The sequence below is a fragment of the Sciurus vulgaris genome (genome assembly GCF_902686455.1).
Source record: "Sciurus vulgaris genome assembly, chromosome: X".
Taxonomy (NCBI): Eukaryota; Metazoa; Chordata; class Mammalia; order Rodentia; family Sciuridae; genus Sciurus; species Sciurus vulgaris.
The window spans coordinates 134,968,638-134,985,725 of NC_136471.1; the positions used below are offsets into that span (position 1 = coordinate 134,968,638).

General features: G+C 47.4%; 1 protein-coding gene across 1 annotated transcript in view; it reads left to right on the forward strand.

Moving 5' to 3' along the window:
- Positions 1-2,307: 2,307 nt before the first annotated feature.
- LOC306651164 (uncharacterized protein) overlaps positions 2,308-17,088 on the forward strand; it is a gene marked incomplete at its 5' end in the record, with an annotated part of 82,242 nt that continues 67,461 nt past the window's right edge. The window contains 2 exons of the mRNA XM_079123651.1: positions 2,308-2,328; positions 3,542-4,133. Coding sequence (XP_078979777.1) covers positions 2,308-2,328; positions 3,542-4,133 — 613 coding nt within the window. The remainder of the gene's footprint in view (positions 2,329-3,541; positions 4,134-17,088) is intronic.

Sequence of the window (17,088 nt, forward strand, 5' to 3'; positions counted from 1 at the left end):
AAATATTCACCTACATGTATTTGTTTTTCTATGATTGGAGAGCTATCCATATTTATATTCCTGTTGGTAGTGAAGGCGGTTTTTATAGTGTGCGAGCCAGTTTTCCGCCACTGTAATGAATTGCCTGAGGTAACCCACTTCTGCAAGGAGGGCTGTGCCACGTTCACAGTTGGGGGGGTTGCAGTCCATTGACCCCATTGCTTCTGAGCCTGTGGTGAGGTAGCCCATCATGGTGGGACGTGTGCAGTGGGGAAAAATCACCAGGACACTGGACACAATGACCTTCCTTCTGACTAGGCAGCAAGGAGAGCAGAGAAAGGCACCTGGATCCCATAAACCTCTCCAAGACCACGCCCCCAATGGTCTAAGCTCCTCTCACTAAGCTCCGCCTCTTAAAGGCTCCACCAAAGAGCTCCCAGCTAGAGACCAACCCTTTAACACATATTCCTTTGGAGGACTTGACAGATCCCAACCATAGCACCTGTGTAGTATCTCATTTAATCACCACAGGAAGCCAAAGGCGAGATACCTGAAATCTCTGTTTAAAAGATCATTTCCCTAAGATCCACAGACTATGACCAACTTTCCAATGAGGCCGAGCTGGCAAAGGGAGATCCCTAGTGGGAAACCACTGTGAACCGTGCTACCCAAGAGTCCTTCTTGCATGAACTTGCAGGCAATCCCCAGTGATACCACACGTGAAATCATCTTCGCAGATTCGATGCTTTGATTAATCGCCCACAGCTGAGCTGAGCGTGAAGAGATGCCATGCACAGCCAATATTATCTTTTCTCCCCATATTAGTGCACTGCAAAAAAATACAAGGAAATTTAACATTTGTGAACACTCGTCACATCCCGGAAGCATACACTCCGTGAACTACTGCTGCATTGCTAGGGGATTCATGATACCTCTTTCACTTTGTAGACTCAGGTAGTCACCCAGATGAAAATCCGTGAAGTAGACATTTAAGATCATCTGCAAACTTGGACCCAAGCAATCCAGTTGAAGAATCTTAAGTTCATGATCACAAATCGGATAACGTCTGCTTTAAGGGCAACTGACTAACTTCAGATATTGTCTATTTATACTCAACTTCCTGTGAACCCACTTGGAGTACAGGATTATATCCCCCAACTTGGGACTGGCTGAAATTGACATACTCCTGGACCCTGAAAGTAAATAGGAGGTTATTTAAAACTGACTCGCAAGCCAGGCGTGGGGTGACAGGCCTGTAATCCCAGGAGGCTTGGGAGGCTGAGGCAGGAGGATCTGAAGGTGGAGGCCAGCCTCAGCAACGTAGGAAGGCCCAAAGCAAGGAAGTGAGACCCCGTCTCAAAATAAAACATAAAAGGGGCTGGGGGTGTGGCTCAGTGGTGAAGCATCCCTGAGTTCTATCCCTGACACCAAAGCTACCTAGGCCGTCCCAGCAATAATTCATATATATGGTGGAAACTACGTGTGCATCAGAAACAGACCAAAAAGCACGCTTCCATCAATCAGCCTTAAGAGCGGCTAAAGAATCCCCTTTTCCTTTACAGACGTGCATTTAATTTTGCTGCCCTTCATTTTTCAATTAATTAATTAATTGATGGTGATTACTATTTCCCAAGACCACCATCTGTCCTGCAGTCCTGGGAGCAGGCGAGACCGTCTGACCAGCAGGACGGCCGGAGACCAGGAGGACCTGAAAGAGTTAAAGATGTCTGGTGCAGAGGGTATTGCAAGGTTGGGTCCCAGGGAGCTGGCTGGGCCCTGGGCGGCCCCCGTGTGACATGTCCACCTGCCTGCCACCCTGGCTCTGTCACAGCTGGTTTGCACTGGGATTAAGCTGCTCTTTGCATGAGGTTGTAGCGGTGGATGTGGTCTCTGTAGTGATGGGGCCAACTGCGGAGATCTATTGGCTGCCGGTTTTGTAAATTTCATTCAGTCTGGTCCAATAGCAGAGGGAGAGCGCTGGAGACAGCGGGACCTCTCTCCTCAATCTCTCTTTTTCTTGCAGACGCGTTCCGTCTCCCATCTCTGTCTCTCCGCACAGAGCTGGTATTCAGTCCTGGCTTTCGCCTTCCTGCTTGGCTTCTGATGCTTGTTTTTTTTTTTTTTTTTTTTTTTTTTTTCCTTCCTGGCCACAGAGGATGGAGGACAGAAGCAACTGAATTTCCTGCAAACGGTGGTGTTCCTGGGGCTCGAATTCCTTTGGACAGAGCAGATCCCGTGGGTGCTTGGGCTGAACCCATCCTCCTGAATCATACCTTCCCAACGGTTCCCTAGAAAAATCTGGATGTGTATCGAGAACACTTACTGCCGATGCAGCTTTCCAGAGCTCGGGTAGGTGCCGCTGAATGATCTCTTCTTCTTCTTCTTTTTTCCCCCCACCATTTCAACCTTTTAAATTGCCTGCGTCCTCGCGCAAAAGACAGAGAGGGGGGCTCTCTGCGGATCTTTCGGCCTCTACCTTCGTTTGACATGTATTTAATTATTTATTTTCCCCCCTTGCCTTGATTTTTGAGAATTTGGACCGGAGTTCGTTCCATCTGTCGCTCCATTTCTGAGGTGTGGGTGGATGTGTGGACATGTATGCACAGCTCGTCATGGGCAAGCTACAGGCGCATCTCCATAGAAATATTTGATTTTATGGGGACTTCACAGATTTTTTTTTTTTTTTTTTTTTTTTTTTGGACCACCGTGGTTGGGAAGCCTTTTGCTGCAATCAGCTCTTGGAAGGACTCGGTGGGGGGACTGTGTGATGTGTTTACAAAGTAGCAGTACCTGACATACAAATAAACAGAAGCGTGTGGCGGAGAGAGGAGGGGAAAAAATACATACATATATATATATGTGTGTGTGTGTGTCTGTGTGTGTGTATCTGCAGCACAGAAGGAGCAGAGCGCCAGTTCTCTGCAAACCGGGACCCGAGAGGAAACCAGAAGCTCTCTTGCAAAGTGTGAGCGAGCAGGGATTTTCCTTTATCTTTCTTTTTCTCTTTCTGGAGGAAAACTGTCAGCGACCAGCGCCTGCGGTAGCTTTTGGCGCGGGGTGGGGGGGGGGGGGGGGGAGGGGGGGGGGGTTAACTAGAGAGGAGCCGGGAAAACAGGCTCGGCTGGGTTTTGCATTAAGCGATTTTTTTTTTTTCCCCCCTCCTTCCTCTGCTGGCCTCGGATAAGATGACGGCTTGTGTGATGCACGAAATAATGCACGTGATTGATTAGGACCTGGCCGGGGAGCCATCCCGGCGCGCTGGAGACCCCGGGCGGAGAGGAAGGAGGGTCGCGGGCTGAGGCTGCTTTTTCGCCCAGCCGGGGGGCGGGCTCGGCCGACCCGCTTTTCCGCGCGTGGGTGTGTGCGCGCGGGTCGCCCCAGGGCGCCGGGGGCGGGGGAGCGGGCTGGGGGCTGCGCTCCTTGGGGAGCCTTTGCATCTGGCCTGGACCTGTGTCGCTCCAGGGGCGATGCAGCTCCTGCGCGGAGCAGGATCCCCGAGATTCTCGGAAAGAGAGAAAAGTTGGAGCCGAGGGTGCGCCCGGCGCCGGGCCTGGGTCTCTAGGGACCTGGAGCCCAGGCGGGGTCCAGCAAGTCCCGTCCTTCCCGGGGAGTCTGCCGGCGGCCGAGCCGCAGGCAGGGAGCGGGTTTCCAGCGCCGGGCCACCTCCTCGGCCGCGGGCCACAGCGACACCCCATCCCGGCGCGCTGTCCCGCGCTGGGCACCGCGTCCCCAGCCCCCGCAGGCCGTCTCCGCGTCCCCCAGCCCGGTGCCGGCGCAGCGAGGCCCCCGCTGCAGGTGGCGAGGGTCGGCCGGGCGCCCAGCGCCGGGCGGAGGCGCAGGGCAGGGCGCGCGGCGGCGGGACCACCGGAGCCCGCGGGTCCCCAGGCCGCGCCGAGCCTGCGCCGCCCGCCCGCCCGACCTGCGGAGGCCGGCGGGGGCGGAGGCGGCGGGCGGCGGGCGGCATGTGGCGCGCGGCTGCGGAGGACGCGGGGCGGGCGCCTCGCTGCGGGGAGGGAGGCCCGGGTCCCGCCTGCGCGGCGCCCCCGGCCCGAGGCGCTGCCTCCCGCTCCGGCTGCGCGCCGGCCGCCTCGCCCTGCCCTCCTCGCTCCCCGCCGCCTGCAGCCCGCGCAGCTCCCGGGCCTCGGCGAGAACCGGTAGGCGGGGGTCCCGGGCGCCCTGCCCGCCGCGCTCCCCTCCCCCGCCCGGCCGGGTCGGGGCCGCCATCCGCGCGCAGCGCTGGGCCCGGGCGCGCGGCTCCGGCCAGACAGGCGCCCTTCCTTCGCGGCGCTGCGGGGGCGGCAGCCGGGGGTCAGAGCCACCCCGGCCCCGAGGCCTGGCCGGGGCCACCCCGGGCTGGGATGTCCGGCGTGGAGGGCGAGGGGCGCCCGCAGGAGCACGTCCCCCAGCGCCTTCTCCTTCCCCGGCCGCGATTCATTTATTCATTGCTTTTGGCTGCGGGTCTTTCCTCTGCTTCTTCCTCCGAGGCGCCCGGCAGGTGCGGGCCTCTGGCGTGCGTTTTCGGAGCCGCTGTGGGGGGTCCTGGGGAGGGCGGGGGAGGGGCGGGAGCTGCGCGCCCGGGGTCCGGGGAGGGGGCGGCGGGGTCGGGCCCCGCCGTGCGCCGCGATCTGCAGCCCGAGCCCGCGAGGGGCGAGCGCCGCAGGGGGAACCGAGCCCAGCGCCTGGCGGATCCCGGGTGAGCGCGGAGAGAGGCTCCCGAGCTGTCATTTGGACGCAACTTGAGACATTTGGGGTGAGGGCTGCCTGGGGAGGGGGAGCCCCCTGAACTTAGCAGGAGCTGCTGTTCTTGCCGTCAGAATCCACAAGGTGGTGGTGTGGGCTCTCCTTTCGGTGATTATTATCATTTTTTTTTTTTATATCTATATATTATTTTTGCATTTGGTCAGTGGCGGGGGGAAGGGTCGTCCGCGTGCCTCTCCTGGTGGGCTTGGTGACAGGCTCCTTCGCTCCCCGCGTGCGGACACCAGGAACGAGGTGCCTGGGAATCGTCTGCCCATCAGCCGGGGTTGGGCGCGCGCGCTGCTCGGTCCCCATCTCGGAATCAGCCCTGCCCAGGGGTTTGGGGTGGTGGTGGGAGGACGCAAAGAGAAAAGAGAAAGAAAAAGAGAAAAAGACAAAGTTTAGGGAGAGCTGGTTACCCTGGCGAAGCAGCAGGAGCAGGCCGCCTGGGCGCCCTGCGGGTAGGGGAGCCGGGGAGCTAAGCAAGGCCGGCCGAGACCCCCTTTTCCCGCTAGCTGCCCGGGTGAGCTGCTGTCCGGGATGCGAAGCCCACACTTTGAGGCTGAACAAAGCAGAATCGGCTGTTCAGAGAGCCGCATGGTCTGAATGGAGCCGTTCCGCGTTTTCCTGGAGACTGGCACAGCCGGCAGGAACCCTCAGTTGGCGAAGAAATCTGCATTTTTGTGGGGGCAGATTTGGGGAATGGAGAATTATTATTTCATGCCTTCAGTTGGCAGTGCGGAAGACGTTAGCAGTAATCCTCTAAATCCTTAGCGTAGATTTTTCCCTGTGTGGATGGAATGGAAGCGGGGCGGGGGAGGGGGGCGGCTGCTGATGTGTGTGGTTGCATGAATGTCTCATTTAAAAACAAAACAAAAAAGAATCGAGCATGTGCATGGCTCCTGAAATTAAGGAGCTCAGCCTGTCCAAGAGGCCTCTGCAAATATGCTTGTACTCAGACGAGAAATTCAGTATGGTATTACCCAAAGAAATGTAGGATGAGAGAGAGAGAGTGTGTGCGTGTGTGTTTGGAACAGTGTCGTCTCTAACATGTAAGGGTATAATCAGGGCCAATTGTACCAAGTGGAAAATTACTTCATCAGTTTTAAATCACTGGATTAAAATCAGAGCTTTGATTTTTTTTTTTTTTTTTTTTTGAAGCCAGGATGATTTTGAGTATGGGTTTAAAGATAATTGCATTTCCGTGATAATAATGGCTGTGCTCAGATGCTATTTTGAAGGTACTTTGATAGATTCTTCTTAGGTGGGAAAAAAAAAAATCGTGGCTTTCCTTGGTATTTTTAAGAGGATATTGTTGAATATACAGTTGGCCCTAAAACCAGGAAACCTGCTCATTTCTCCCCAAACCTAGGCATTGTGAAGATTTCTGAGAACTGTTTGATTGCTACGGAAGGAAGAGAAAGCAGATGCTTTCAAAAGTGCAACCAAATAGGCTCGGATTTGCTTGCAAGCTCCTTGTTTTGGATCTGGTGTGTAGGCCAATGACGATAAGCATACGGGGCTTTTCTTTACTACTGAGTTTTCTTTTTCCTTGGTAGTCATCTGCGGAAAGCTTATTGATGGCCTTTGCACAAAGACGGGAGGGCTGACTGAACGGCACACAGCACAGGCTTTCAGAGTCCGCTAGGGTCTCTTTAAGAGCTTTTATCCCTGGACCACAAGGAAAAGGTTCTCAGAAAGGCAAACATTCCGACTCCGGAGGGGAGGACCTCAGTTTAACAAACATCCTTCCATTTAATTGGTACTCCCTGTTTGAAGCTCTTCTTCTGTGGCTGGGGACATAAATCTTCAATCATGAAACTTGTTGACGGAATTTATTGTTTTCCCCTGACGTGCACATACAAACTACTCTCAGGCCCCCACGCCCAAGACAACCTCTCTAGTTCAGAGAATATCTTGTTGCCCAACACAGGGAGAGCTGATTTGAGTATATGAAAGTCAAGTGTCAATTAGGCATATAGATCTGTCTATCTGTCCGTCCACCCATCCATCCATCCATCCATCCATCCATCCATCCATCCATCCATCCATCCATCCGCCTAACAGACTCTTTTAGTTTTTTGAGCCACAGAGTATTCTTCCTGAAGCACAGTTTCCTTTTAATGACAGATATCAGAATGCCAAGTGAGGAAAAATGCGTTCGGTTTAGTTTCAATCAGTTTCTTTGCTTTTTTCCTGGATAGTGTCTGCTTTCAGGGGACGCCATCGCCTTGTGATTTAGGTGAAGGAATATTCAGATTTCTTAACGTTGTCAGCTACCATGTGAAAATTAATAATACTAATAATAGAAAAAATACAGCTTTTGCCCAGTCCTTTTGAGAAAGGGAGGCTGCAAATGGAAGCCCTGGTTTGAGGTCATGTGCAGACATCTTTAATTGGGCCGGTGGGGGGGTGCTGGTAGCTAGGTAGCATGCATCTTCAAGGAAAAATAAAATATGCACTCCTGCTTGGAGGTCTGCGACTTGGCCGTCGACAGCTCTGAAGAAATCCGTAGATCAGTAGCTACGAAGGCTTTCCTTTTGCGGATGGTTCTAGAGAATGAAATTAAATGATTATCTAAATGATCAGACAAGTGTGTCCTAAAGTCAACACTCCCAGCCTGGTCGGTAGAGAAGAGCCAGCCCCCCAAGGGACTGTCATTTCTAGGTTCAGGCGTTGAGTGTTGAGTTCACCTGCACCAGGTGTGTGGCCCCGACACCTGTGTTCCCTACTGGCACGCCTGTGGCTGCTGCTGGCCACCACTCCTGGACTAGACGTCCTTGTGTCTGACCCAAGACTAGGCTGCTGGTCGTGGCAGAAATGGAACCTGGGGGAGATGTGAGCTCTCTATCTATCTACTGATGGATGGATCTATAGGTCTCTGTATCTATCTGTCTATCTATCTATCTATCTATCTATAGGTCTATCTGTATATCTATAGGTCTCTGTATCTATCTATCTATCTATCTATCTATCTATAGGTCTATCTATAGGTCTATCTATAGGTCCATCTGTATATCTATAGGTCTCTGTATCTATCTATCTATCTATATCTATCTATCTATCTATAGGTCTATCTATAGGTCCATCTGTATATCTATAGGTCTCTGTATCTATCTATCTATCTATCTATCTATAGGTCTATCTATAGGTCCATCTGTATATCTATAGGTCTCTGTATCTATCTATCTATCTATCTATAGGTCTATCTGTATATCTATAGGTCTCTGTATCTATCTATCTATCTATCTATAGGTCTATCTGTATATCTATAGGTCTCTGTATCTATCTATCTATCTATCTATCTATCTATAGGTCTATCTATAGGTCTATCTATAGGTCCATCTGTATATCTATAGGTCTCTGTATCTATCTATCTATCTATATCTATCTATTTATCTATCTATAGGTCTATCTATAGGTCCATCTGTATATCTATAGGTCTCTGTATCTATCTATCTATCTATCTATCTATAGGTCTATCTATAGGGCCATCTGTATATCTATAGGTCTCTGTATCTATCTATCTTTAGGTCTATTTATATATCTATAGGTCTATGTATAGATATCTATAGAATCTATGTATCTATGTATCTATAGATCTGTGTATCTGTCTATGTATCTGTTATCTATATATCTATGTATCTTATTTATAGATCTATGTATCTATAGATCTATGTGTCTATATATCTGTCTACGTATCTATAGACCTATGCATCTATATTCCTGTCTCTGTATCTATCTATGTATCTATCTATGGATCTATCTATATATCTATAGATCTATGTGTAGACAGATATCTATAGAATCTCTGTATCTATGTATCTATATTTCTATGTATCTATCTATAAGTCTATGTATCTATATTTCTGTGTATCTATAGACCTATGTATCTATAGATCTGTGTGTCTATATTTCTCTCTATGTATGTATCTATAAATCTATGTATCTATAGATCTATGTATCTATAGATCTGTGTATCTATATTTCTATCTATAGATATATTTATATATCTATAGGTCTATGTATAGACATATAGAATCTATGTATCTACGTATCTATAGATCTATGTATATGTCTATGTATCTGTATTATCTATCTATATATGTATCTATCATCTATCTATAGATCTATGTATCTATATTTCTGTCTATGTATCTAAGTATCTATATATCTGTGTCTATAGATCTATGTATCTATATTTCTATGTATCTATTTATAAATCTATATATCTATAGACCTATGTATCTATAGATCTAAGTATCTATAGATCTATGTATCTATATTTCTGTCTATGTGTCTATCTATGAGTCTATGTATCTATAGATCTATGTATGTATCTATCTACATATATATGTATCTATAGATCTATGTATCTATATTTCTATGTGTCTATCTATAGATCTATGTATCTACAGATCTATGTATCTATAGATCTCTGTATCTATATTCCTGTCTATGTATCTATCTATAAATTTATATATCTATAGACCTATTAGATCTATGTATCTATAGATCTCTGTATCTATATTCCTGTCTATGTATCTATCTATAAATCTATATATCTATAGACCTATGTATCCATAGATCTATCTGTGTATCTACAGATCTATGTATCCGTCTACATATATGTGTATCTATAGATCTATCTGCGGTTTTATTGAATTTATTCCAGATGGTTCTATAATTTCAGAAGGTGAAAGGAGACCATGAATCTTTGGGGTCTCCCTAGTGGAAGATTCAGGTTCAAGTGCACCATCTTGCTTTTCAAATTAGGCTAATGAGACGGCGGGCGCCCCTGTTCTTTTAGAAGTGGGGAGAAAATGCCCCCCGAATCTCCTTTGGGTGGTCTTATTTCAAGTGTGCATTTTGGAGCTGGGGGCTGTGGCTCCGTGGTGGAGCGCTTGCCTAGCGCCCAAGTAGATAAAGAAGGAGAGGTATGTTTTTAAAAAGAAGGTGCGACTGGCCACCCAGGAGAGCTGGTTTCCGGGATTGCAATCAGGGTGTGGTTTCCAGAGCGTGGCTGGGCCCTGAGCTGAGTGTGCTCCCCCAGCCGGGCAGCTGCATCCACATGCCCCTGCCTCTCTGCAGGGCTCCCCTTGAACACCTGGCCCGGCTCCTCTCCCGCCTTTGTTTGGCATTTGTTGACCGGGTGAGGAGGAGGGGCGCAGATTTGCAAAACAGGAAAGCGCTCTCCAGCTTGAAATCCAGCCTCCCAGTTTCGAACAGCAAAGAAACTGGGCGGTTTAAAGTCACATCTCTGGATGAGATTTTGGACCCTTCCCAGAAAGGTCCCAGAAAGGGAGAAAACAGGGATTGGCACCCAGAGTTGGTCACCCCGATTATAAGTTCCTTTCTGCACAGCGCAGAGAAGGGCCCTTTGTGTCTGGCGGTGGTGTTGCCCGAGGAAACTTCCTTGTCTGACATTTCAGCAGCATCCACACTGGGTTCCTGAGCTCCGGGGTGCAGATCACTCATCCTACGTCCAGGGTGAGCCGTCCAGTCAGTCCGTTCTTGGAACCGCGCGGTTGGGGTGCAGGCGGGAGCCCGTCAGACTGAGCGCTGTGTTCATGTCATGTCAGACTGGCTCTTTAAAATGGTCGGACTCTGAAGAGGCCAGGGAACTCAGAAAAACACACTTTTTTTTTTTTTTTTTTTTTTGCACAAATAAGACCTGTCGTGCTGAAGGGCGATTCTGAGTGACTCAGCTCTCCCCGCCTGACCCGAAGGCATGCGTTCAGCCCGGAATTACGTCTGTGCAGGTTTATTTACATCCCTGCGCGCACATGGGAAGGAGGGGGGGAGGTGTTTCTTGCAGAAGATGTTTTCCTGCACCCGGACAATACATCAGATCGGGATGAGAACATGGGGTTCCTTCCGTTCGTCCATTTTTTCTCAGCGTTCACCAAACGTGCGATATTCAGAACCGTATCCCAGGTCATGTGTGACGGATGTGTGTTCCTCACTGAGAGGTAAAGACACTCATTGGCGGGTGGTGGTCCCTGGGCAGAGCGGGTGTGTCAAGAGACACGTGTGCACACAGGTAGCTGCATTTGCTCTGGGCGTTCTCTCTGGATCTGAATGGGATTTTCTTAAAAGCAGGAGCTCCGGGTACCCCTGCAAACGGTGCACGGATTATTTCTGAGACTTCTCGTGGGCTTGCCAGGACGGAGTAGGTGACAGGTTTCACAAGGATGCAACCGAGTTTCCTTTGAGAAAGCAGAACCCTTTGATCTGCCCCTGGAGGAGAGGCATGCCATTATTTCTCGTGTGTCTGCAGGGTTCTGCTGAAAGGGGGTCCCCACGGCTCCAGGGGACAGGGCGTTGCATCTGCTCAGCTCCTGAAGCCCCACATTCCTGTATTGCACAGGGGTGTTTGAAGGCACCAGAGCTGAGAAGCTCCCTATCGGCCCTGATATCCCTGGGCTCCCCTGTTTCTGCTGGCCCCTGTCCAACTGTGTCCATGTTCTTTAGAAATCAGACACCAGGCCTCCAGGCAGCAGGCAGAACTGGCTTTCTGAACCAGCAGCCTGCTGGTCTGTGGGACGGGGTGGCCTCAGGTTAGGGCCCTACAGGGAGAGCTAAGAGAGATTTCTGGCTTTAAAGAGTTTTATCTGCAAATGAAACCTGCAGAGAGTTCTTTGCAGAAGCAGGTTAAATATACCTGTATGTAAGTGTATGTAAGCCAATGCACATGGTTCATTAAATCTAAATTCCAGCCAGTGTAATGCAGGATATGCTTCCAGATAACCACACCTAAATATCTTCCTAGGTTTCTATTTTTATGAAGTTACATAACTGGTGAAGAAAACCATCTCGTAAACTCTTTGTTCATGTTATATATTTATTCTTATAACTATTTACCTATGATTTATAAACTTGATTTATAAACTCTGGTATCGATTTACTTATTTCTGCAGGGCTAGGGGTTGAATCCAGAAGTTTGCCTTTCTTATTTCAAGTAGTTGTACATCAAAATTGGTTGCAAAGCCTCCATAGGCTCCTACAGTTCAAATATATTTCAATGTGCATTTCTTTTAGAAACGATTCCATGTAAGTGTATAGTCTATGCAGTCAGATGCACATACACATGCATTCTATTTAACTATACTATATTAATTAAATAGAATGTATTGAGGCATAGAATGTATTTGTGCAAGCATCATATACTGTACAATTGCATATACACACATAAGCAGTTAAATTCATTTAACTATCATGTGTGTATATATTTATAACATAGTTACAGCAAAATTTCCATAAGTGTGCAATACAATGTGGGTATACATATAATTACAAATAGATACAATTGGAAAATTTCTATAAATAGGTAGTAAACTCTGAGTATGTATATAATATGCAGATACAATTAGAAAATACATATAAATATGTAGTAAAATCTGAGTTTACGTATAATATGCAGAGATACAATTGGATAAGATATATATATATACACGTAGGTATAAGACATATACATCATGTAGATACATCTGCACACACTCATTCACATGCATAATCCATAGATGGTACTGAGACACAGTTTGATGTGCACTTTGCAGAAGGAATTGTGTCTAAGTGTCTGGTACTTTTCCACAGTAGGGACATGTGATGGTCCACACAGCCCAAGGTCTGTGAATGGTGACCAGCTTTCTAGCTTTCTCTGACTCTCACTAAAGTCCCTGGTGCATGGTAAGCCCATCAGGATGGGTCATGTCAGCAGGAGTCCATGTCAGATCCCGTGTCTTTCCTGCCTGGATGGATGGACCACTTACCTGCTTATCACAGGGTTAAGAAGCCCCCCCCCCCCCAGTTACGCAGGACAGAGCAGGCAGCCCTTGGAAGCCTCCAGTGCCCCCAGCACGCAGCGGGGGGTGGTTCTTCCAAGCCTCCTCTTGCCCTCTGCCCGACAGAGGCTGCTGACTAAGTGGATTCTGTGGCCTTCTTCAAGGTGTCAATTCAATATGGCGGGCTCAGGTCTGTAGCTGCCTTGCACGGGCCAGCGGGAGGTCCAGTGGAGAGGCTGCATTTATCCTGTAGAGTAAGTCAGGAGAAAAACAGATCTACCAGGAAAGCGCATTGGACGGGAAGACTTGGAAGTAGACACGAGCCATTTCCAGTACAATTTCAGAGCTTCATGCCCGTGCACGTGGGCTGCGCTATGTAGGTTCATCACGTTTTCCAAACCGACATCCATCCTTTGCTTTAACTTGAGTCATTTGTGTGAATAACTATGCAAAACAGATTTGCTCTGATGGAACAAAACTGATCACCTGTGCAAAAAATTTTCTTGAGCAAATGGTTAACCCACACCAGCCTCATAATTAATGGCCACTTCTTGTGGTCTTTGTAGGAAGTGCTATGCATTGTAGCAGAGCTAAGGCAGGAAGGAAGCTTTGGAGTCTCTCTCATTTGAGTCTGAAACATTGTAAAATAGCAGGTCTTCCTCGCAAACTCCACTCTTCATTACAATCTATTTCTCCCCCATTCAAGTTCCTTTAGAATAACGAATGACCTTGGAAATACCGTTGCGGAGACAGGTGGACCAGGGTTGCTTGCTCAAATTCTGCGAGCTCGCATGTCTCACAAGAAAAATTCTTTGTGGCGATTCTGTAACATAAATCCGAAAACCTGGTGGTGATGGATGGAAAGAACTCCCACGTCAGGAATTTGTTCTTAAAGAGTCTCCAGGAGCAAGTGATTTTGGAAAGCCTCCTCTGACATAGTCCTGTCTTGAATTTCACTCTGAAAAGATGCTGTGAGGAGGTGAGCCGTCCTGTGCTAATGGATTTAGCAGGTGCCGGAGGTCACTTGAGTACCTCTTGGGAGAGTCTCTGGCCATACTGACCATTGGACGGTGCCGGGAACTCTTTTCTATTTCTTTGGCACAGAGCAGATAAAAAGAGCTAAGAGGATGTGAGGTTACCTGAAAGGGTTGATGTCAAAAAGACTGTGTGCACGCGTGAGCTTGTGTGTGTCTGTTTAAGTGAATTTCATCTAATCCATTTGTTACACATTTGTTGTCGTAGACCAAGCTGTGGGCTGACATCGATGCCATTTTTCACTTCTTTGTAGCAGAAAAAATAAAAAGAAGAACCAGGAACAATGGAAGCAGAGCATCAGATTTAAGAGCAGATAAGTCTTACCAGGAAGTATCTTCCACTGGGCGTGTGTTCCATCTCTCGGGCGCCATATTGAATGCTCAGGAAAATGGCAACTGGTTTCCCAGTTCCTCAATCTTTCAAAGAGTTGGGGGTCACGTGAGGGTCCCGTAGCTCACAGAGCCGCAGTGAAGTTTATCATCACATCAGGGATGAAGTATGGCTCAATTTTGAGCTCTTCAGCAAAGCAGGCTGCTGGGTTTGGTAGGCCAAGATGGCGGAGCTCCTCCTGATCCCTGGGTAGGAGCAGGGCTGCCGGTCTTCCCGAATGCTTCCAGCTTTCTTAGCTGATTGGCTCTGTTGCTGGCAGGGAAACCTTATAGCTGTGTGCATTTGGTAAATGCACATACCCCGTGAAGAAATTCAGCACTTTACATCATATTAGAGAGAATTATTTGCAGCCCATGGAGCATCAGTTCCATTGTCAAGTAGAGAAAAATAAGAACAGAATTACACATACATACATACATATATATATAATTATTTGCATATATAATGTATATGCAAAAATGCAAATACACACATCTGCAATTTAATTTGTTTATTGGGACAGTCTCCCTGTTCTTAATAGTGGGATGACTTCCACCTCATGGATACTTGCACATACTTGATCCATCTCATCCCCGTCAATTCCCTTTCCTTCCCCTGATCTGCTTGATCTGATTTACCGATCTCACTTCTATTGTTATTATTATTTCAGTTTTACATAGCGCGTCCTATATATGCTTCTAGTTCATGAGGGTTTGGAGTTGCCAGATAACATGGAACCCAGGAGGAGTGGACGAGGATGATGCTACTTCTTCCTGAGTTAACCAGCCAATCAAACCCAAGGGAGAAAAGGGAAACAGTTTTGTGGGAGAAAATATCAAATGTGCAGAGATGAGGAACATAAAATAAAAGGCTGAAAGGCAAAACAGAACACAGGGAAGTGAATTCCTTGTTGCAATAAAACACGGATGTTAGAAAGATACTGTCTCATCCAGAATCTAGGGTTTCAAGCCATACCACATCACGGGAGCAGAATAACAGTCAGAATCTGCTTCTCGTGAAGAGCTTCTGAGGCTGTTGCCTGCCATGAAAATTTGACCGGGAAAGTCACCTTTCATGCATTTAGGTGATAATAGTCTGATTGATGAGTTTCTTTTTGATGAAGCCCAGAATGTGATAGGATTATCTATGAGAATTAACTCAAGATGAAACAGGTGACTGTATTCATCTCACCATATACAGTGTGTTTGGGGATAACTGAAAGAAGCCCGGCACGTAAAGACAAATTCCAGGTGTTCTTGCTCCAGCTTTGAAGGGAAATTGTTGATCTCTGTTACCGTTCGGATACTAGCATAATAGTCTCCGGTTCTGTCCATTTACCTGCAAATGCCATCATTTCATTCTTCTTTAGGGCTGAGTAATATTCCATTGTGTATATATACTACAGTTTCTTTATCCACTCATCTGTTGAAGGGCACCCAAGTTGGTTCCATAGTTTAGTTATTGTGAGTTGAGCTGCTATTAAACACTGATGTGGCTGTGTCACTGTAGGGTGCTGATTTTAAGTCCTTTGGGTCTAGACTGAGGTGTGGGCTAGCTGGGTCAGATGGTGGGTCCATTCCAAGTTTTCTAAGGAATCTCCACACTGCTTTCCAGAGTGGCTGCACCATTTTGCATTCCCACCAGCCATGTGAGTGGACCTTTTCCCCACGTCCTCGCCCACACTTATTGTGGCCTGTGTTCTTGATTATCGCCATTCTAATTGGAGTTAGATGAAATCTTAAGAGTCATTTTGATTTGCATTTCTCTAATTGCTAGAGATGTTGAATATATATGTTTTTCATATATTTGTTAATCAATTGTATATCTTCTGTGAATTGTCTATTCACTTCCTTAGTCCATTTATTGATTGGGTTATTGTTTTTTATGCTATATGAGAGTTTATAATACTTTTAATATAGATATGATACATAAATAATAAAGTCATACACACATACACACATAAATAATAAAATCATACCACACGGCATGTTTATTTAAAAAATCAGTAGGATTATAAGTGAAATTCTAACAAATTACAGATAATCAAATAATAAAGGCCGGTCTCTGACCATGGTATCATTAAAATCAAAAGGAGTCATTTTATTTATTTATGTTTTTGTTCTAAGTAGTTGTACATGAGTTTTTTTTTTGAGTCCCTTGTACATCCTGGAGATTAATTCAGCTTGTATCTTGATATTTATATTCATGTGTCTGTGTGTCTGCACACATATAAATCATATGTACATATATCTATGTAGACATACACCATTCAATTTTTAATTGCAAAACTTCCTGAAGACTTTTTTTTTTTTTTTCTTTTAGGTCCTGGGGATTGAAACAGGATTTTTCTTTTCTTTTAACCACTAAGTTATCCCCCAGCCCTTCTCATTTTTATTTTTGTTAATTTTGAGACAGGGTCTTGCTAAGTTGCCGAGGCTGGCTTTGAACTCCAGATCCTCCTGCCTCAGCCTCCCCAGCTGCTGGGATGACAGGCCTGTGCCCCTGAACCCGGCTCAGTCAATACAGTTTTAACCTTTCCAGTGTCCGCCGCCGTCTGCTCTGACTTCGTCTGCAAGGGGCCTGGTTGCAGTAGGACATTTAGAGGGATTCCTGGTCAGCCTGCTGCTGACTCAGCTATTTCCCTACTGGGCTCATTGCCGCCATCTTCCCTTGACCTCAGCGGGCCAACAGACCTGGAGGCCTCTCTCCAGAAGGAAGCGCCGTCCCCAGCGCCGGCTGTTTGCTGAGGATGCTCCAAGGAGGCCGTGGCTAGAAAAGCAAGGTGGTCCCTTTTGTGGCCCTGCTTCTCCTGGGTGGCTCTGCAGAGCAGACCCGGAGGGAAGCGGGGCGGCTTCTCTCTCTCGTCTGAGCCTCTACCCTTGCCAAGCCTGCTTAGCGCGGTAGAAGAGCGTTCAGGTCTCTACTCTGTAAATATTCTAGCGATCTCAAGTTCATCAGGCTGGGCAAGAAAGGCGGGATCAGGAACAGGTGTTCGACCTCAGAATCCGGGAAATGGTGACGACTTTCTCTTCTTCTCTCCTGAGCCCGTCACCCTGAGAGCTACCTGGCTTCTTAGTTGGCAGGTGCTGAGACCGTAGATGGACAGCTGGCTGATAAGAATCTCATGTCCCTTGCACTTCCATTTGGATCCATTTTTAGTTTTGCAATAATTGTTCTTTCTAGG